Source organism: Chiloscyllium plagiosum, unplaced genomic scaffold (assembly GCF_037043375.1).
Source record: "Chiloscyllium plagiosum isolate Xiang-an unplaced genomic scaffold, Cpla_swu_hap1 HiC_scaffold_12, whole genome shotgun sequence".
Taxonomy (NCBI): domain Eukaryota; kingdom Metazoa; phylum Chordata; class Chondrichthyes; order Orectolobiformes; family Hemiscylliidae; genus Chiloscyllium; species Chiloscyllium plagiosum.
This window is the reverse complement of record NW_028270150.1, coordinates 98,123,758-98,147,197: the sequence shown is the minus strand read 5'-3', so window position 1 is coordinate 98,147,197 and position 23,440 is coordinate 98,123,758. Positions and strand designations below refer to the sequence as shown.

At 44.9% G+C, this 23,440-nt stretch overlaps 1 protein-coding gene across 1 annotated transcript in view; it reads left to right on the top strand.

Moving 5' to 3' along the window:
- Nucleotides 1-20,232, top strand: part of LOC148148634 (putative G protein-coupled receptor 139) — a 32,542-nt gene extending 12,310 nt beyond the window's left edge. Inside the window, exons 2-3 of the mRNA XM_087992352.1 lie at nucleotides 16,007-16,317; nucleotides 19,334-20,232. Of these exons, the coding sequence (XP_087848478.1) occupies nucleotides 16,007-16,317; nucleotides 19,334-20,232 (1,210 nt within the window). The remainder of the gene's footprint in view (nucleotides 1-16,006; nucleotides 16,318-19,333) is intronic.
- Nucleotides 20,233-23,440: the final 3,208 nt, after the last annotated feature.

The following is a 23,440-nucleotide window of genomic DNA, read 5'->3' as shown; positions in this document are numbered from 1 at the left end:
TTAGGTCAGCATTCATCATGTCAGTATTCATCAGGTCAGTGTTCATCAGGTCAGTATTCATCAGGTCAGCGTTCATCAGGTCAGTATTCATCAGGTCAGCATTCATCAGGTCAGCATTCATCATGTCAGTATTCATCAGGTCAGTATTCATCAGGTCAGTATTCATCAGGTCAGCATTCACCAGGTCAGCATTCATCATGTCAGTATTCATCAGGTCAGTGTTCATCAGGTTAGTATTCATCAGGTCAGCATTCATCAGGTCAGCATTCATCAGATCAGTATTCATCAGGTCAGCATTCACCAGGTCAGCTTCATCAGGTCAGTATTCATCAGGTCAGTATTCATCAGGTCAGCATTCACCAGGTCAGCTTCATCAGGTCAGTATTCATCAGGTCAGCATTCATCAGGTCAGTATTCATCAGGTCAGTATTCATCAGGTCAGCATTCACCAGGTCAGCTTCATCAGGTCAGTATTCATCAGGTCAGTATTCATCAGGTCAGCATTCACCAGGTCAGCTTCATCAGGTCAGTATTCATCAGGTCAGCATTCATCAGGTCAGTGTTCATCAGGTCAGTATTCACCAGGTCAGCGTTCATCAGGTCAGCGTTCATCAGGTCAGCATTCACCAGGTCAGCTTCATCAGGTCAGTATTCATCAGGTCAGTATTCATCAGGTCTGCATTCATCAGGTCAGCGTTCATCAGGTCAGCATTCACCAGGTCAGCTTCATCAGGTCAGTATTCATCAGGTCAGTATTCATCAGGTCAGCTTTCATCAGGTCAGCGTTCATCAGGTCAGTATTCAGCAGGTCAGTATTCATCAGGTCATTGTTCATCAGGTCAGTATTCATCAGGTCAGCATTCAACAGGTCAGCTTCATCAGGTCAGTATTCATCAGGTCAGTATTCATCAGGTCAGTGTTCATCAGGTTAGTATTCATCAGGTCAGCATTCATCAGGTCAGCGTTCATCATGTCAGCATTCACCAGGTCAGCTTCATCAGGTCAGTATTCATCAGGTCAGCATTCATTAGGTCAGCATTCATCATGTCAGTATTCATCAGGTCAGTGTTCATCAGGTCAGTATTCATCAGGTCAGCGTTCATCAGGTCAGTATTCATCAGGTCAGCATTCATCAGGTCAGCATTCATCATGTCAGTATTCATCAGGTCAGTATTCATCAGGTCAGCATTCATCAGGTCAGCGTTCATCAGGTCAGTATTCATCAGGTCAGCATTCATCAGGTCAGCATTCATCATGTCAGTATTCATCAGGTCAGTGTTCATCAGGTTAGTATTCATCAGGTCAGCATTCATCAGGTCAGCATTCATCAGGTCAGTATTCATCAGGTCAGCATTCACCAGGTCAGCTTCATCAGGTCCGTATTCATCAGGTCAGTATTCATCAGGTCAGCATTCACCAGGTCAGCTTCATCAGGTCAGTATTCATCAGGTCAGCATTCATCATGTCAGTATTCATCAGGTCAGTGTTCATCAGGTCAGTATTCATCAGGTCAGCTTCATCAGGTCAGTATTCATCAGGTCAGCATTCATTAGGTCAGCATTCATCATGTCAGTATTCATCAGGTCAGTGTTCATCAGGTCAGTATTCATCAGGTCAGCGTTCATCAGGTCAGTATTCATCAGGTCAGCATTCATCATGTCAGTATTCATCAGGTCAGTATTCATCAGGTCAGTATTCATCAGGTCAGCATTCACCAGGTCAGCATTCATCATGTCAGTATTCATCAGGTCAGTGTTCATCAGGTTAGTATTCATCAGGTCAGCATTCATCAGGTCAGCATTCATCAGATCAGTATTCATCAGGTCAGCATTCACCAGGTCAGCTTCATCAGGTCAGTATTCATCAGGTCAGTATTCATCAGGTCAGCATTCACCAGGTCAGCTTCATCAGGTCAGTATTCATCAGGTCAGCATTCATCAGGTCAGTATTCATCAGGTCAGTATTCATCAGGTCAGCATTCACCAGGTCAGCTTCATCAGGTCAGTATTCATCAGGTCAGTATTCATCAGGTCAGCATTCACCAGGTCAGCTTCATCAGGTCAGTATTCATCAGGTCAGCATTCATCAGGTCAGTGTTCATCAGGTCAGTATTCACCAGGTCAGCGTTCATCAGGTCAGCGTTCATCAGGTCAGCATTCACCAGGTCAGCTTCATCAGGTCAGTATTCATCAGGTCAGTATTCATCAGGTCAGCATTCATCAGGTCAGCGTTCATCAGGTCAGCATTCACCAGGTCAGCTTCATCAGGTCAGTATTCATCAGGTCAGTATTCATCAGGTCAGCTTTCATCAGGTCAGCGTTCATCAGGTCAGTATTCAGCAGGTCAGTATTCATCAGGTCAGTGTTCATCAGGTCAGTATTCATCAGGTCAGCATTCAACAGGTCAGCTTCATCAGGTCAGTATTCATCAGGTCAGTATTCATCAGGTCAGTGTTCATCAGGTTAGTATTCATCAGGTCAGCATTCATCAGGTCAGCGTTCATCATGTCAGTATTCATCAGGTCAGTATTCATCAGGTCAGCATTCATTAGGTCAGCATTCATCATGTCAGTATTCATCAGGTCAGTGTTCATCAGGTCAGTATTCATCAGGTCAGCGTTCATCAGGTCAGTATTCATCAGGTCAGCATTCATCAGGTCAGCATTCATCATGTCAGTATTCATCAGGTCAGTATTCATCAGGTCAGCATTCATCAGGTCAGCGTTCATCAGGTCAGTATTCATCAGGTCAGCATTCATCAGGTCAGCATTCATCATGTCAGTATTCATCAGGTCAGTGTTCATCAGGTTAGTATTCATCAGGTCAGCATTCATCAGGTCAGCATTCATCAGGTCAGTATTCATCAGGTCAGCATTCACCAGGTCAGCTTCATCAGGTCCGTATTCATCAGGTCAGTATTCATCAGGTCAGCATTCACCAGGTCAGCTTCATCAGGTCAGTATTCATCAGGTCAGCATTCATCAGGTCAGTATTCATCAGGTCAGTATTCATCAGGTCAGCATTCACCAGGTCAGCTTCATCAGGTCAGTATTCATCAGGTCAGTATTCATCAGTTCAGCATTCACCAGGTCAGCTTCATCAGGTCAGTATTCAGCAGGTCAGCATTCATCAGGTCAGCATTCATCAGGTCACCATTCATCATGTCAGTATTCATCAGGTCAGTGTTCATCAGGTCAGTATTCATCAGGTCAGCATTCATCAGGTCAGCGTTCATCAGGTCAGTATTCATCAGGTCAGCATTCATCAGGTCAGCATTCATCATGTCAGTCTTCATCAGGTCAGTGTTCATCAGGTTAGTATTCATCAGGTCAGCATTCATCAGGTCAGCGTTCATCAAGTCAGTATTCATCAGGTCAACATTTATCAGGTTAGCTTCATCAGGTCAGCTTTCATTCAGGTCAGTATTCATCAGGTCAGCATTCATCAGGTCAGCGTTCATCAGGTCAGTATTCATCAGGTCAGCATTCATCAGGTCAGCATTCATCAGGTCAGCTTCATCAGGTCAGCATTCATCAGGTCAGTATTCATCAGGTCAGCATTCATCAGGTCAGCTTCATCAGGTCAGCATTCATCAGGTCAGTATTCATCAGGTCAGCATTCCCCAGGTCAGCTTCATCAGGTCAGTATTCATCAGATCAGTATTCATCAGGTCAGCATTCATCAGGTCAGCGTTCATCAGGTCAGCATTCACCAGGTCAGCTTCATCAGGTCAGTATTCATCAGGTCAGTATTCATCAGGTCAGCATTCATCAGGTCAGCGTTCATCAGGTCAGTATTCAGCAGGTCAGTATTCATCAGGTCAGTGTTCATCAGGTCAGTATTCATCAGGTCAGCATTCAACAGGTCAGCTTCATCAGGTCAGTATTCATCAGGTCAGTATTCATCAGGTCAGTGTTCATCAGGTTAGTATTCATCAGGTCAGCATTCATCAGGTCAGCGTTCATCATGTCAGTATTCATCAGGTCAGTATTCATCAGGTCAGCATTCATTAGGTCAGCATTCATCATGTCAGTATTCATCAGGTCAGCATTCACCAGGTCAGCTTCATCAGGTCAGTATTCATCAGGTCAGCATTCACCAGGTCAGCTTCATCAGGTCAGTATTCAGCAGGTCAGCATTCATCAGGTCAGCATTCATCAGGTCACCATTCATCATGTCAGTATTCATCAGGTCAGTGTTCATCAGGTCAGTATTCATCAGGTCAGCATTCATCAGGTCAGCGTTCATCAGGTCAGTATTCATCAGGTCAGCATTCATCAGGTCAGCATTCATCATGTCAGTCTTCATCAGGTCAGTGTTCATCAGGTTAGTATTCATCAGGTCAGCATTCATCAGGTCAGCGTTCATCAGGTCAGTATTCATCAGGTCAACATTTATCAGGTTAGCTTCATCAGGTCAGCTTTCATTCAGGTCAGTATTCATCAGGTCAGCAGTCATCAGGTCAGCGTTCATCAGGTCAGTATTCATCAGGTCAGCATTCATCAGGTCAGCTTACATCATGTCAGTATTCATCAGGTCAGCTTCATCAGGTCAGCATTCATCAGGTCAGTATTCATCAGGTCAGCATTCATCAGGTCAGCTTCATCAGGTCAGCATTCATCAGGTCAGTATTCATCAGGTCAGCATTCCCCAGGTCAGCTTCATCAGGTCAGTATTCATCAGGTCAGTATTCATCAGGTCAGCATTCATCAGGTCAGCGTTCATCAGGTCAGTATTCATCAGGTCAGCATTCATCAGGTCAGCATTCATCAGGTCAGCATTCATCAGGTCAGTATTCATCAGGTCAGTATTCATCAGGTCAGCTTTCATCAGGTCAGCATTCATTCAGGTCAGCATTCATCAGGTCAGCATTCATCAGGTCAGTATTCATCAGGTCAGCTTTCATCAGGTCAGCATTCATCAGGTCAGCATTCATCAGGTCAGTATTCATCAGGTCAGCTTTCATCAGGTCAGCATTCATCAGGTCAGTATTCATCAGGTCAGCATTCATCAGGTCAGCTTTCATCAGGTCAGTATTCATCAGGTCAACATTTATCAGGTCAGATTCATCAGGTCAGCAATCATCAGGTCATCATTCATCAGGTCAGCTTTCATCAGGTCAGCATTCATCAGGTCAGTATTCATCAGGTCAGTATTCATCAGGTCAGCATTCATCAGATCAGCATTCATCAGGTCAGTATTCATCAGGTCAGCATTCATTCAGGTCTGTATTCATCAGGTCAGCTTCATCAGGTCAGTATTCATCAGGTCAGTATTCATCAGGTCAGTATTCATCAGGTCAGCTTTCATCAGGTCAGCATTCATCAGGTCAGTATTCATCAGGTCAACATTTATCAGGTCAGCATTCATTCAGGTCAGCATTCATCAGGTCAGTATTCATCAGGTCAGCATTCATCAGGTCAGCTTTCATCAGGTCAGTATTCATCAGGTCAACATTCATCAGGTCAGCTTCATCAGGTCAGCATTCATCAGGTCAGCATTCATCAGGTCAGTATTCATCAGGTCAGTATTCATCAGGTCAGCTTTCATCAGGTCAGCATTCATCAGGTCAGCATTCATCAGGTCAGCTTTCATCAGGTCAGTATTCATCAGGACAGCATTCATTCAGGTCAGCATTCATCAGGTCAGTATTCATCAGGTCAGTATTCATCAGGTCAGTATTCATCAGGTCAGCATTCATTCAGGTCAGCTTCATCAGGTCAGTATTCATCAGGTCAGCATTCATCAGGTCAGTATTCATCAGGTCAGCATTCATCAGGTCAGCTTTCATCAGGTCAGTATTCATCAGGTCAACATTTATCAGGTCAGCTTCATCAGGTCAGCATTCATCAGGTCAGCATTCATCAGGTCAGCTTTCATCAGGTCAGTATTCATCAGGTCAGCATTCATTCAGGTCTGTATTCATCAGGTCAGCTTTCATCAGGTCAGTATTCATCAGGTCAACATTCATCAGGTCAGCTTCATCAGGTCAGCATTCATCAGGTCAGCATTCATTCAGGTCAGCATTCATCAGGTCAGTATTCATCAGGTCAGCATTCATCAGGTCAGTATTCATCAGGTCAGTATTCATCAGGTCAGCTTTCATCAGGTCAGCATTCATCAGGTCAGCATTCATCAGGTCAGCTTTCATCAGGTCAGTATTCATCAGGACAGCATTCATTCAGGTCAGCATTCATCAGGTCAGTATTCATCAGGTCAGTATTCATCAGGTCAGTATTCATCAGGTCAGCATTCATTCAGGTCAGCTTCATCAGGTCAGTATTCATCAGGTCAGCATTCATCAGGTCAGTATTCATCAGGTCAGCATTCATCAGGTCAGCTTTCATCAGGTCAGTATTCATCAGGTCAACATTTATCAGGTCAGCTTCATCAGGTCAGCATTCATCAGGTCAGCATTCATCAGGTCAGCTTTCATCAGGTCAGTATTCATCAGGTCAACATTTATCAGGTCAGCTTCATCAGGTCAGTATTCATCAGGTCAGCATTCATCAGGTCAGCATTCATTCAGGTCAACATTTATCAGGTCAGCTTCATCAGGTCAGTATTCATCAGGTCAGCATTCATCAGGTCAGTATTCATCAGGTCAGCATTCATCAGGTCAGCATTCGTCAGGTCAGTATTCATCAGGTCAGCATTCATCAGGTCAGCATTCATCAGGTCAGTATTCATCAGGACAGCATTCATTCAGGTCAGCATTCATCAGGTCAGTATTCATCAGGTCAGTATTCATCAGGTCAGCATTCATCAGGTCAGTATTCATCAGGTCAGCATTCATCAGGTCAGCTTTCATCAGGTCAGTATTCATCAGGTCAACATTTATCAGGTCAGCTTCATCAGGTCAGCATTCATCAGGTCAGCATTCATCAGGTCAGTATTCATCAGGTCAGTATTCATCAGGTCAGTATTCATCAGGACAGCATTCATTCAGGTCAGCATTCATCAGGTCAGTATTCATCATGTCAGTATTCATCAGGACAGCATTCATCAGGTCAGCATTCATCAGGTCAGTATTCATCATGTCAGTATTCATCAGGTCAGCATTCATTCTGGTCAGCTTCATCAGGTCAGTATTCATCAGGTCAGCATTCATCAGGTCAGTATTCATCAGGTCAGTATTCATCAGGTCAGCTTTCATCAGGTCACTATTCATCAGGTCAATATTTATCAGGTCAGCATCATCAGGTCAGCATTCATCAGGTCAGCATTCATCAGGTCAGTATTTATCAGGTCAGTATTCATCAGGTCAGCATTCATCAGGTCAGCATTCACCAGGTCAGCATTCATCAGGTCAGCGTTCATCAGGTCAGTATTCATCAGGTCAGCATTCATCATGTCAGCTTTTATCAGGTCAGCATTCATCAGGTCAGCTTTCATCAGGTCACCATTGATCATGTCAGCTTTCATCAGGTCAGTATTCATCAGGTCAGTATTCATCAGGTCAGCTTTCATCAGGTCAGCATTCATCAGGTCAGTATTCATCAGGTCAGCTTTCATCAGGTCAGCATTCATCAGGTCAGTATTCATCATGTCAGTATTCATCAGGTCAGCTTTCATCAGGTCAGCATTCATCAGGTCAGTATTCATCAGGTCAGTATTCATCAGGTTAATATTCATCAGGTCAGCATTCATCATGTCAGCATTCATCAGGTCAGCATTCATCAGGTCAGATTCATCAGGTCAGCATTCATCAGGTCAGCTTTCATCAGGTCAGCATTCATCAGGTCAGTATTCATCAGGGCAATATTCATCAGGTCAGCATTCATCAGGTCAGTGTTCATCAGGTCAGCATTCATCAGGTAAACATTCATCAGGACAGCATTCATCAGGTCAGTATACATCAGGTCAGCATTCATCAGGTCAGCTTCATCAGGTCAGTATTCATCAGGTCAGTATTCATCAGATCAGCATTCATCAGGTCAGTATTCATCAGGTCAGTATTCATCAGGTCAGTATTCATCAGATCAGCATTCATCAGGTCAGCATTCATCAGGTCAGTATTCATCAGGTTCGTATTCATCAGGTCAGTATTCATCAGGTCAGCTTCATCATGTCAGCTTTCATCAGGTCAGCATTCATCAGGTCAGTATTCATAAGGTCAGTATTCATCAGGTCAGTATTCATCAGGTCAGCTTTCATCATGTCAGCTTTCATCAGGTCAGTATTCATCAGGTCAGCTTTCATCAGGTCAGCATTCACCAGGTCAGCTTCATCAGGTCAGTATTCATCAGGTCAGTATTCATCAGGTCAGCATTCATCAGGTCAGCGTTCATCAGGTCAGTATTCAGCAGGTCAGTATTCATCAGGTCAGTGTTCATCAGGTCAGTATTCATCAGGTCAGCATTCAACAGGTCAGCTTCATCAGGTCAGTATTCATCAGGTCAGTATTCATCAGGTCAGTGTTCATCAGGTTAGTATTCATCAGGTCAGCATTCATCAGGTCAGCGTTCATCATGTCAGTATTCATCAGGTCAGTATTCATCAGGTCAGCATTCATCAGGTCTGTATTCATCATGTCAGTATTCATCAGGTCAGCATTCACCAGGTCAGCTTCATCAGGTCAGTATTCATCAGGCCAGCTTCATCAGGTCAGCATTCATCATGTCAGTATTCATCAGGTCAGCATTCACCAGGTCAGCTTCATCAGGTCAGTATTCATCAGGTCAGCATTCATCAGGTCAGTATTCATCAGGTCAGTATTCATCAGGTCAGCATTCACCAGGTCAGCTTCATCAGGTCAGTATTCAGCAGGTCAGCATTCATCAGGTCAGCATTCATCAGGTCACCATTCATCATGTCAGTATTCATCAGGTCAGTGTTCATCAGGTCAGTATTCATCAGGTCAGCATTCATCAGGTCAGCGTTCATCAGGTCAGTATTCATCAGGTCAGCATTCATCAGGTCAGCATTCATCATGTCAGTCTTCATCAGGTCAGTGTTCATCAGGTTAGTATTCATCAGGTCAGCATTCATCAGGTCAGCGTTCATCAGGTCAGTATTCATCAGGTCAACATTTATCAGGTTAGCTTCATCAGGTCAGCTTTCATTCAGGTCAGTATTCATCAGTTCAGCAGTCATCAGGTCAGCGTTCATCAGGTCAGTATTCATCAGGTCAGCATTCATCAGGTCAGTATTCATCAGGTCAGCATTCATCAGGTCAGCATTCATCAGGTCAGCTTCATCAGGTCAGCATTCATCAGGTCAGTATTCATCAGGTCAGCATTCCCCAGGTCAGCTTCATCAGGTCAGTATTCATCAGGTCAGTATTCATCAGGTCAGCATTCATCAGGTCAGCGTTCATCAGGTCAGTATTCATCAGGTCAGCATTCATCAGGTCAGCATTTATCAGGTCAGCATTCATCAGGTCAGCATTCATCAGGTCAGCATTCATCAGGTCAGTATTCATCAGGTCAGCTTTCATCAGGTCAGCATTCATTCAGGTCAGCATTCATCAGGTCAGCATTCATCAGGTCAGTATTCATCAGGTCAGCTTTCATCAGGTCAGCATTCATCAGGTCAGCATTCATCAGGTCAGTATTCATCAGGTCAGCTTTCATCAGGTCAGCATTCATCAGGTCAGTATTCATCAGGTCAGCATTCATCAGGTCAGCTTTCATCAGGTCAGTATTCATCAGGTCAACATTTATCAGGTCAGATTCATCAGGTCAGCAATCATCAGGTCATCATTCATCAGGTCAGCTTTCATCAGGTCAGCATTCATCAGGTCAGTATTCATCAGGTCAGTATTCATCAGGTCAGCATTCATCAGATCAGCATTCATCAGGTCAGTATTCATCAGGTCAGCATTCATTCAGGTCTGTATTCATCAGGTCAGCTTCATCAGGTCAGTATTCATCAGGTCAGTATTCATCAGGTCAGCTTTCATCAGGTCAGCATTCATCAGGTCAGTATTCATCAGGTCAACATTTATCAGGTCAGCATTCATTCAGGTCAGCATTCATCAGGTCAGTATTCATCAGGTCAGCATTCATCAGGTCAGCTTTCATCAGGTCAGTATTCATCAGGTCAACATTCATCAGGTCAGCTTCATTAGGTCAGCATTCATCAGGTCAGCATTCATTCAGGTCAGCATTCATCAGGTCAGTATTCATCAGGTCAGCATTCATCAGGTCAGTATTCATCAGGTCAGTATTCATCAGGTCAGCTTTCATCAGGTCAGCATTCATCAGGTCAGCATTCATCAGGTCAGCTTTCATCAGGTCAGTATTCATCAGGACAGCATTCATTCAGGTCAGCATTCATCAGGTCAGTATTCATCAGGTCAGTATTCATCAGGTCAGTATTCATCAGGTCAGCATTCATTCAGGTCAGCTTCATCAGGTCAGTATTCATCAGGTCAGCATTCATCAGGTCAGTATTCATCAGGTCAGCATTCATCAGGTCAGCTTTCATCAGGTCAGTATTCATCAGGTCAACATTTATCAGGTCAGCTTCATCAGGTCAGCATTCATCAGGTCAGCATTCATCAGGTCAGCTTTCATCAGGTCAGTATTCATCAGGTCAACATTTATCAGGTCAGCTTCATCAGGTCAGTATTCATCAGGTCAGCATTCATCAGGTCAGCATTCATTCAGGTCAACATTTATCAGGTCAGCTTCATCAGGTCAGTATTCATCAGGTCAGCATTCATCAGGTCAGTATTCATCAGGTCAGCATTCATCAGGTCAGCATTCGTCAGGTCAGTATTCATCAGGTCAGCATTCATCAGGTCAGCATTCATCATGTCAGTATTCATCAGGACAGCATTCATTCAGGTCAGCATTCATCAGGTCAGTATTCATCAGGTCAGTATTCATCAGGTCAGCATTCATCAGGTCAGTATTCATCAGGTCAGCATTCATCAGGTCAGCTTTCATCAGGTCAGTATTCATCAGGTCAACATTTATCAGGTCAGCTTAATCAGGTCAGCATTCATCAGGTCAGCATTCATCAGGTCAGTATTCATCAGGTCAGTATTCATCAGGTCAGCATTCATCAGGTCAGTATTCATCAGGAGAGCATTCATTCAGGTCAGCATTCATCAGGTCAGTATTCATCATGTCAGTATTCATCAGGTCAGCTTTCATCAGGTCAGCATTCATCAGGTCAGCATTCATCAGGTCAGCTTTCATCAGGTCAGTATTCATCAGGACAGCATTCATTCAGGTCAGCATTCATCAGGTCAGTATTCATCAGGTCAGTATTCATCAGGTCAGTATTCATCAGGTCAGCATTCATTCAGGTCAGCTTCATCAGGTCAGTATTCATCAGGACAGCATTCATTCAGGTCAGCATTCATCAGGTCAGTATTCATCATGTCAGTATTCATCAGGACAGCATTCATCAGGTCAGCATTCATCAGGTCAGTATTCATCATGTCAGTATTCATCAGGTCAGCATTCATTCTGGTCAGCTTCATCAGGTCAGTATTCATCAGGTCAGCATTCATCAGGTCAGTATTCATCAGGTCAGTATTCATCAGGTCAGCTTTCATCAGGTCACTATTCATCAGGTCAATATTTATCAGGTCAGCATCATCAGGTCAGCATTCATCAGGTCAGCATTCATCAGGTCAGTATTTATCAGGTCAGTATTCATCAGGTCAGCATTCATCAGGTCAGCATTCATCAGGTCAGCGTTCATCAGGTCAGTATTCATCAGGTCAGCATTCATCATGTCAGCTTTTATCAGGTCAGCATTCATCAGGTCAGCTTTCATCAGGTCACCATTGATCATGTCAGCTTTCATCAGGTCAGTATTCATCAGGTCAGTATTCATCAGGTCAGCTTTCATCAGGTCAGCATTCATCAGGTCAGTATTCATCAGGTCAGCTTTCATCAGGTCAGCATTCATCAGGTCAGTATTCATCATGTCAGTATTCATCAGGTCAGCTTTCATCAGGTCAGCATTCATCAGGTCAGTATTCATCAGGTCAGTATTCATCAGGTTAATATTCATCAGGTCAGCATTCATCATGTCAGCATTCATCAGGTCAGCATTCATCAGGTCAGATTCATCAGGTCAGCATTCATCAGGTCAGCTTTCATCAGGTCAGCATTCATCAGGTCAGTATTCATCAGGGCAATATTCATCAGGTCAGCATTCATCAGGTCAGTGTTCATCAGGTCAGCATTCATCAGGTAAACATTCATCAGGACAGCATTCATCAGGTCAGTATACATCAGGTCAGCATTCATCAGGTCAGCTTCATCAGGTCAGTATTCATCAGGTCAGTATTCATCAGATCAGCATTCATCAGGTCAGTATTCATCAGGTCAGTATTCATCAGGTCAGTATTCATCAGATCAGCATTCATCAGGTCAGCATTCATCAGGTCAGTATTCATCAGGTTCGTATTCATCAGGTCAGTATTCATCAGGTCAGCTTCATCATGTCAGCTTTCATCAGGTCAGCATTCATCAGGTCAGTATTCATAAGGTCAGTATTCATCAGGTCAGTATTCATCAGGTCAGCATTCATCATGTCAGCTTTCATCAGGTCAGTATTCATCAGGTCAGCTTTCATCAGGTCAGCATTCATCAGGTCAGCTTTCATCAGATCAGCATTCATCAGGTCAGCATTCATCAGGTCAGTATTCATCAGGTCAGTATACATCAGGTCAGCATTCATCAGATCAGTATTCATCAGGTCAGCTTTCATCAGGTCAGCATTCATCAGGTCAGTATTCATCAGTTCAGCTTTCATCAGGTCAGCATTCATCAGGTCAGTATTCATCAGGTCAGTATTCATCAGGTCAGCTTTCATCAGGTCAGCATTCATCAGGTCAGTATTCATCAGGTCAGTATTCATCAGGTTAATATTCATCAGGTCAGCATTCATCAGGTCAGCATTCATCAGGTCAGTATTCATCAGGTCATCATTCATTCAGGTCAGCTTTCATCCGGTCAGTATTCATCAGGTCAGTATTCTTCAGGTCAGCTTCATCAGGTCAGCATTCATCCGGTCAGTATTCATCATGTCAGTATTCATCAGGTCAGCATTCATCATGTCAGCTTTCATCAGGTCAGTATTCATCAGGTCAGCTTTCATCAGGTCAGCTTTGATCAGGTCAGTATTCATCAAGTCAGCTTCATCAGGTCAGCATTCATCAGGTCAGTATTCATCATGTCAGCATTCATCAGGTCAGTATTTATCAGGTCAGCTTCATCAGGTCAGTATTCATCAGGTCAGCATTCATCAGGTCAGAATTCATCCGTTAAGTATTCATCAGGTCAGTATTCATCAGGACAGTATTCATCATGTCAGTATTCATCAGGTCAGTGTTCATCAGGTCAGTATTCATCAGGTCAGCATTCATCAGGTCAACATTCATCAGGTCAGTATTCATCAGGTCAGCCTTCATCAGGTCAGGTTTCATCAGGTCAGCATTCATCAGGTCAGTTTTCATCAGGTCAGTATTCATCAGGTCAGCATTCATCATGAGGAGATCCATGAAGGAGTGTGTTCCAAAGTCATTCCGGGTGTTTCCCAAATGGGAAACTTGGATACACTGGAAAATCCATTCCGTCCTAAAAGCCAGGCACTCAGCATTCAAGTTGGGTTACCCAGACCAATACAGAAAATCCAGATATACGTTACTTACAGTGTAGAAACAGGCCCTTCTGCCCAACAAGTCCACACCGACCCTCCGAAGATCAACCCACCCAGACCCATTCCCCTACATACGGGCAATTTAGCATTGGCCAATTCACCTAACCTGCACATTTTTGGACTGTGTGAGGAAACCGGAGCACCCGGTGGAAACCCACGCAGACACTGGGCAAAGCCATCTGAGATGCCATACAGGACCAAGTTAGATGTCCAAACCAATCGTCCAGACACCCATTGCCTGTGGGAAGGCCTAAACAACATAACGGGATACCAACTGAAGCAGAGCATGATAGCAGACAAAAGTCACATTCCTCCCTGATGCACTTAACACTTTCTATGCTCAGTTCAAACAGAACGCCAGAAGCGCGGTGTCAACTGCCCCGATAGCTCCAGGGGCACGTGTTCCCTCTGCCACTGCTGCTGATGCCAGATCAGTCTTCCTCGGGTCAATCCAAGGAAAGTGACAGACCCAGATGGAGTCCCTGGCTCGTTCACTCAGATCCTGTGCGGACCAGCTGAATTCTTCACCCTCTCCCTCCTCCAAGTCGAAGACTCCAATTGCTTCAAGAAGACCACCACCATTCTAGTACCTAAGAAAGCAAATGCAATGTGCCTTAATGACTCCCGCCCAGTGACTCTGACCTCCATAATGCTGTCGTGTTTCGAGAGGCTGGTCATGGCCCACATCAGCTCTGGCTCGATTCCCTGCAATTTGCCGACCGATGTAACACTTCCTCAGCATTTTCTAACCCTGCCCTCATCCCTGGAACATCTGGACCGCTAGCACTTCTACTCAGACTCCTGCTCATCGAGTACATCTTCACCTCCAACACCATTATCCCCTCCAGACTGATCACAAAACTCTGAAACTCTGAGTCTCGGTTCCACCCTCTGCAGCTGGATCCTCAGCTTCCTGACCCACAGACCACAATCAGTGAAGATAGACAGCAGCACCTCCTCCACGATAACCCTCAACACTGGAGCCCCCCATGGATGTATTCTCAGCCTCTGCTGTACTCCCTGTACACCCACAACTGTGTGGCTAAATTCTGTACAAACACCATCTCCATGTTTGCTGCAGACCCCATTGTGGGAGGATGGATATCAAACACCAGGAAGGAGATAGAGGGCTTGGTGCCATGGTGCAGTGAGAACACCCTCTCTCTCAGCATCGGCAAAACTGAAGAACTGATCATTGACGTCAGAAAGACAGGAGGAGAACATGCCTCCTTCTACAGCAATGGAGCTGAGGCTGAGAGGGTGGAGAGCTCCAAGTTCCGAGGAGTGACAATATCCAGCAATCTGTCCTGGATTTCGCACACAAATGGGCTGATCCAGAAGTCGCAACAACGCCTCTTCTTCTTCAGGCAGCTCTGGGAATTTGGCCTGTCCGTTAAATCCCTCACCAAACTCTACAGATGCAGCAGAGAGAGCATCCTGTCCCGGTGTAACAACCGCTCTGCCCAGCACGGTAAGGAACTACAGGGGGTTGTGTGCACAGCCCAGACCATCACGGAAGCCAACCTTCCATCCATGGACTCCATTTACATGGCTCGTTGCCGGTGAATGGCTGCCAACATCATTGAAGACCCCTCCCACCCCGGTAATGATCTCCTACAACCTGGCCCCCCTCAGGCAGAAGGTACAGAAGCTTGAACACACGCACCAGCAGCTTCAGGAACAGTTTCTTCCCAGCCACTATTAGATTGATGAATGGAATCTCTAACTTCAAATAACGCTGACCTTATTAATGTTGATCTTGCCTCGTGCACGCCCTGTGGGGTGTAACCTGTACGCCTCTGTCCAAGTTTCTGTTCAAACTATGATTTGTACATCCCTGCTTACTGGGATCTGCCTGTACTGCTCGTAAAGAACGTTTTTCACTGTATTCAGGTAAACATGGCAATCAATCAACCAGTCAATCAATCAATCAATCAATGTGTCTTCCTTCACCCTGAACCACAGCGTTTCAACATGTCTCTCTGCTGTCTGTGCCTAAGCCAACATGTTACTGAAGTGGCCCTTACTTTCAACACGGGAGGCAGAGTGCCCTAACTGACTGGCTGGAGGAGCAGCTATGATTTCTCCAGCCTTTTTTGAACATGGGGTGCAATGTTTGTAACAATACATTTCTTTGGAACCACATCAATACCTCCAGAGAATATTCAAAGCCATTATCTCTGCTTCTCTCAAACACTCACATAATGCAGTCCAAGGTAGGTACAAGATCTATTCCAGTCAGGGAATAGTGTACTGGATTGAAGTGGGTTAACTGTTTGTTTTGTGACTGTAATTAATGTCAAACTCCATGAACCATAATTGTGTCCCAGGAGGGTTTCTCTCTTCTATTAATTATAAATTACTGACAATGTACAAAGCTATAGTATCAGTGACAGCATCACCTCCAGCATCACCCCCAGCACTAACAGGGACCGGCAGCTCCAGAGACTGGGAGCTCGGGAGAAGAGAGATTCAAATCTGAGAACAATAGATTGGAATTTTACAACCATGGGTTGGAATCTGAACACAGAAGATCGGAATTTTACAACAATGGGCAGGAGTTTCTCAGCAACAATTGATTATATTTCTGCAAATTACCACTTGATGTCATTAACAACTCGGATCCGTTATATACTCCTGGTTATTCAACGCATTTACTATCCCACCCTTGTTATTGTTGGTGTTCCTGGTAAGTCTCTAGCTTGCTATTAATTCTAAAAACTTTATTTAATTGCATCACTTTTCCTGCCAGTTGCTCTGTCCTCCTTGCTGCTGTTGCTGGCATTCCTGCTAAGTGTCAAAGTCTCCCCATGAGATCTGTAAATCATATTTCACCGTAGAAATGTTCTTATCATTTCAAATTGGAAAGACCAAAGTCATTGTCTTTCGTTCCTACCATAAACGTCAATCCCGATCCACTGACTCCAAACCCATCCTTGGCCAATTCATGAGGATCAGTGAGAGGATTCAGAATCTTACAGATCCATTTGACCCTGAGTTGGGTCACCCTCGTGTTCGTTCCTGGCACTGATTCAGGTGGCCACTGTTTCCAAAATGTATTTCATCACAGGAAGCTTTACATTCAACTCTCTTTCCCAGTTCCCCATCCTGACCAACATTTCCTGATCCCCATCCTCTGCCATTCCCTCGCTATCAGGATTAAACAAGTACACTGTCTCAGAACTGGCTGCCACAGAAATGGAGCTGTGTGAAACTAGTGATTTTTAGAATGTGCCTTTCATTGTTTCTTCAAAGTTTCCCTCAATTGTAATGAACTTACCGGGACAATGCATGGTGCTGAAGGTGTTATTTATTCCACTGCTTGTGCATCAATCTATTCCTGTGTTCCATGTAACCCTTGACCCCTCTTCTGTCCAATCTGCCAAAATGTGACCAAACCCCGATCTGGCAAAATCAAAAAACAGGCAAGGGTCTCAGTGCCATGACTGTTGGCCATGAGAGAATGTTCCTGTATTTGTACTGGAGAAGGTCTACTCCAATACAAGCTTATTCAATGACCTGTTCAACCCCACCTGCAATACACCTTCCTCCACACCACCCCCTGTAGTTAACCACACCAAGGAGTCAGCACAGTTAATGGGAGGGCAATGGGGAGAGTTGTCGAACAGAGACACCAGTGGATGCACGTATATAGTATCTGAGAGTGACATCACAGGTAGAAAGGGTGGTAAAGAAGGCATTTGGCACTCTTGCCCAAAAGCAGAATGCATAGGTTTAAGGAGAGAGTGGAAAGATGGAAAATGGACCTGAGCGGCAACTTTTCCCCACAGAGGGTGGTGCTTGTATGATACGAGCTCCCAGAAGACGTGGTAGAGGCAGATACAATGACAACATTCAAAACAAACTTGGACAGGTCCATGGATATGAAAGATCAGAGGAATATGGGACAGATACAGGAATATGGGACTAGTTCAGATTAGGAAACCTGATTGGCATGGACTATTTGGATCGAAAGATCTGTTTCCATGCTCTACGATTCCACAATTCTATGACCCAAAGCTGAGGATCCCAGGCAGGATGATTGGGAGGAAAAAACATCGACCAGAAACCATTCCCTCTTCGTAGACCCCACTGCAGGCCCAATCACTTTCATTTCCCATGGCAACAGTGGGCTGTTTTAAACTGTTTCCCGCCTCACTAAGGCCACTGTGCAGATACTAACATCACCGAGAATGCAGGAACCATCCGATGATGCAGCAATGGTACAGTCTAAACCATCTTCAGCTGCTTCATCACTGGCCATCTCTCCATCATGGGGTCAGAATTCAGGATGTTTGTTGACTGTTGCACAAGCATGAGTACCATTCCCACTTTGCTGGTCACAGAAAATCTCGATATCCACATGTAGCATCACCTGACTAATATTCAGACTTGGGCTGACTAGTGCCAGGTAACTCCAAAAAGAGCAAATCTAACCATTTCTCTTGTCATTAATTGCTTTACCATCACTGCTTTACCTACTCTCAATCTGCTGGGGGGTTACCAGACTGAACTGGACCATTTCTGTCAATGACAGTGTTACAAGACCATGTTAGAGGTTGGTGATTTTGTGGTACATCCGTCACCTCCGGACTCCCCAAAGCATGTCCACTATCTACAAAGGGCAAGGTGGGTTTGTGATGCAAGACTCCCCACTTGCTTAAATGAGTTTAGCTCCAAAGTACTGAAGAGATATAGCAAACCCTTTGATTGGCACCACATCCACAAACATTCCCTGATTCCATCATCAATGTATGCCAGCAGCAATGTGAGGCATGTGAAAGATGCACTTCAGCAACTTGTTAAGAGTCGTCTCACAACATTTTCCAAACCTGTGACCTCCACCTACTCAAAGCAACAAACCATGAGGTGCACAGGGAAACTATCTTGGGACCATATTACTGTTCCTTCACTGTCACAGAGCCACAAGCTGGAACTTGTTCCCTAACATCTCTGCGGATATATCTACATTACATGGACTTCAGTAGCTGAAGAAGGCAGCTTGGCAGCATCTTTGTGGGGACAATCAGAGATGGGCATTGAATGTTGACCTAACCAGCAACACTCATATTTTATGAATGATATAAGAGGGTGATCAAGGACTAATGTTCTTCCATTACATAAAATCCCGAAGTAGGTATCAGAATGAATAATATATATTGATATATAATAACATAAATCCATCTGCATTGAATGAGGATCAAGAGCAGGATATGTGTGATCATATGCCCCATGGTCACCAGGTACTAGTGAAGGGGAAGTTGGGCCAATTCTTCCACACTAATTTTGAATGACACTGGAAAGATAAAGAGCAGGAACCTGGATGTTTCCTCCACTCTACTACAGTGTCACTGAACTCTGTTCTACTGCAGAAACTAAAACATACCTCTCATGGTCTTGGTGATTTCTCTTTTATTCCCTTGCTTTCACATAAATAATCTGTCAGCCCAGCGTCAACATTCACATAATCTCTTATAAACTGCTATTCGTCATTTTCTGTTTCATACCAAATATGAAGTTTTACTTAATGGCTGATTTAATTGAATGTTTTTTTTGGTCCAGCAGATTACTTGAACAGAGGTATGAATACTTCAATGCACTGTCAGAAAGAGGGACACATTTTCAAATAATATAAAGTACTCTGTGAAATTGTTAACTATTCTACCAGTTTGATTTGCTTCCATATTTGTTTTTCCTCCTCACAGTTAACATCATAACAATTATAATCCTCTCGCAAGGAAAGTGTGGTCTTTCAAAATGTATCACTCAATACCTGATGGCAATGTCAACAGCAGATATCCTTGTTATTGTCCTCGATCTGCTATTGAGGCACATTCCAATTGTCTATAAGACAGACTTATTTTTCATACGGTCCATCCCCATCTGTAATATCCACGCTGTCTTCCTTTATGCAGCCACCGACTGTTCTGTCTGGTTTACCGTCACTTTTACCTTTGATCGATATGTGGCCATTTGCTGCTCAAATCTGCAAATTAAATTTTGTACTGAGAAGACAGCAGCTGTGGTTCTGGGAACAGTGACTGTGCTGAGTGGTTTGAAGAACATTTTCTGGTACTTTATGTTCACATCTCAGTATTTGCTGAGAAGTCTCCCCTGGTTTTGTTCAGTACCACCTGATATTCTGTCATCTCCAGTCTGGGGAACAATCGAGTGCCTATATTATATTCTGAACCCTGTAGTGCCATTTGTCCTGATTCTGCTGCTCAATGCTTTAAGTGTCAGGCACATTTTAGTGGCCAGCAGAGCCCGCAGGAGACTTCGGGCTCACAGCAGTGGGGAGAATCCCAGTGACCCAGAAATGGGGACTCGAAGGAAGTCCATCATTTTATTGTTTGTTATCTCAGGAAATTTCATCCTGTTATGGTCAGTGTTTATGCTATACTCTCTGTGGAAACGCATGTTTTGGATGGGATATAGGGTCATACATCTACATCATTTTGTGCGAGAGATCGGATTCATTCTCCAGCTCCTAAGCTGCTGCACAAACACTTGTATATATGTCGTGACCCAGACTAAGTTCAGGAAACAGCTGAAGAACATGGTAAGATACCCTTTTACGCGAATGGGGAAACTCACTAAATGATGAGATGGATTGAAGAATTCAGGGATTAGAAATGTGTTCTGTCTCAGAGTCCATCCATACTCACTCTCCATGGGGTCAGTGATACAGCCACAGTGAGGGGAGTCTGCTCTCTCCAATCTTCATGATACAAACTGAATATGTTCAGTTGGCAGTCCTGGTGACCTACTACAGATGCAGAGTAAATAGCCTGTGCTCCCTGAGTCAATGATATAGACTCAATGGGATCTGTCTGCTCTGCCCAAGCTAAGTGATACAGACACAGTCAGGACTATCTGCCCTCTCTGGGATACATGTGAACAAACAAATCTGAATGAGGAGTAGGAGAAAGTGAGGACCGCGGATGTTGGAGAGTCAGAGTCGAAAAGGGTTGCACTGGAAAAAGACGGCAGGTCGGGCAATACCTGAGGAACAGGAGAGTCGGTGTTATGGGCTTCTGCATTTCATCTCTCCTGATGAACTTTCTTGTAGTTTCTTATGTTCCTGGAGAGAGCTGTTACCGTACCAAACCGTGATGCACCCAGATAGAATGCTTTCTATGGTGCTGCGATAAATGTTACTGAGAGGCCTTCCAAATGTGCTGAATTTCCTGACCCTCCTGAGAAATAAGAGGCATTGTTGGGAAGTACATGAAGTCCTCTCTACATCTCCATGCAATCCTATTTTGACCACAACAAAGTCCTCTGCAGAACTCCACGCAGTCTCCTGTATACACCACCATGAAGTCCACTCGACACCTACATGCAAGGCTCAATACACCTCCATGCAGTACACCATTCACGCCCATACAGTTCTCCATTAATCTCCATGCAGTCCTCTGTATACATCCATGCAATCCTCTATGCCCCTCCATGCAGTCCTCTATACAACTCCATGCAGCCTGCTTTACACCTCCATGCAGTGTTCTATACCCCTCCATGCAGTCTGCTATAAACCTCCATTTAGTGCTCTGTACCCCTCCATGCACTGGGGGAAGGGAGGTGATACTGGCTGGTATTATCACGAGACTATCAATTCAGAATCTCAGCCAATGCTCTGGGGACCCAGGAGTGAATCCTGTCCCGCAATGGAGTCATTCAATTCAGTCTAAAACAATCATCTGTAATTAAGATTCACTGATGACCAGGGAAAAATTCATCTGGTTCACTAATGCTGTCCTCACCTGGTCTGGCCGACATGTGACTCCAGACCCACAGCAGTGTGATTGATTCTCAGTTGCCCCCTGATCTGACCTGGCAAACCATTCAGTTTAGATTACTTACAGTGTGGAAACAGGCCCTTCGGCCCAACAAGTCCACACCGCCCCGCCGAAGCGCAACCCACCCATACCCCTACATGTACCCCTTACCTAACACTACGGGCAATTTAGCATGGCAAATTCACCTGACCTGCACATCTTTGGACTGTGGGAGAAACCGGAGCACCCGGAGGAAACCCACGCAGACACGGGGAGAACGTGCAAACTCCACACAGTCAGTCGCCTGAGGCGGGAATTGAACACGGGTCTCTGGCGCTGTGAGGCAGCAGTGCTAACTGCTGTGCCACCGTGCCGCACAGTTGTACCAGTCATTACAAAGTCTCAGAGAAATGAAACTGGACAGATCACCTGGCACCGCGCTCGGCACCGGAAAATGCAGGAACAGCCCTGTCAATCCTGCAACGTCCTCCTTCCTGACATCTGGGGGCTACTGCCAAAATTGGGAGAGCTGTCTCACAGACTTGTCAAGCAACAATCTGACATAGTCATACTGACAGAATCCTCCCTGACATTCTATGTCCCAGTCAGCACCATCACCATCCCTGGATATGTCCTGACAGACCCAGCAGAGGAGGCAGCACAGTGGGGATACAGTCGGGAGGGAGTTGCCCTGTGAGTCCTCAATATTAACTCCGGACCCCATAAAGTCTCACGGCTTCAGGTTAAACATGAACAAGGAAAGCTCCTGCTGATTACCACGTACCACCCTCCCTCAGCTGATGAATCAGTTCTCCTCCATGTTGAAAAACACTTGGAGGAACCACTGAAGGTGACAAGGACACAACATGTACCCTGGGGGGGGGGGGGGGGGATTTCAATGTTCACCGTCAAGAGTGTCTCGGCAGCAGTACGACTGACTGAGTTGGTTGGGTCCTCAAGGAAATATCTGTGAGACTGGGTCTGCGGCAGGTGGTGAGGGAACCAACAAGAGGAAAAAACATACTCAGTGTCATCCTTACCAATCTGCCAGCTCAGATACATCTGTCCATGACGGTAACGGGAAAAGAAATCAATGCGCAGTCCTTAAGGAGACAAAGTCCCTTCTTCATATTGAGAATAACCTCCAATGTGTGGTGAGGCACTATCATTGTGCTAAATGAGACAGACTTCAAACAACTCCAACAACTCAAGACTTGGCATCCATGATGTGATGTGGGCCATTAACAGCAGCACAATCTGTGACCTCATGGCCCAGCACATCCCCCACTCAGCCATGACCATCAAGCCAGGGGATCAACCCTGGTTGAATGGAGAGCGCAGAAATGCATGCCAGGAGCAACACCAGGCATAGCTGAAGGTGAAAGCACCAGACTGAACTACTTGCATGTGAAACAGCATAAACAGCAAGTGATAGACAGAGCTTAGCGATTCCTCAACCAATGGACCAGATCTAAGCTCTGCAGTCCTGTCACATCCAGTCATGAATGGTGGTGGGCAATTAAACAACTCACTGGAGAAGGAGGCTCCACAAATATTCCCATCCTCAATGGTGGAAGAGCCAAGCACATCCGTGCAAATGATAAGGATGAAGCGTTTGCAGGAATCTTCAGCTAGAAGTATGAAATGGATGATCAATCTCCTCCACCGCCAAACTCTAGCCACACGGAATCTGGAGGGAGAATGCCTCATCTTCCGCCTTGGGACCCTCCAATTTCACGGGATCAAATCATTGACCCTCCCTTTACCTTATCCCAGATCCAACCTTCCAACTCGGCACCATCCTCTTGAACTATCCGACCTGTCCATCTTCCTTCCTGCTCTATTATCTGCTCTACTCTCCTCTCTGAACGATCACCTTCACCCCCACCTTCATCTACCTATTGTCTTCCCAGCTAACTACCCCCTGCCCTACCCGACCTTCCATTCATCTCTCAGATGCCTTGGGCCACCTCCTCATTTCTGATGAAGAGGTTACACTGGAAACATCGACTCTCCTGCTCCTCGGATGTTGTT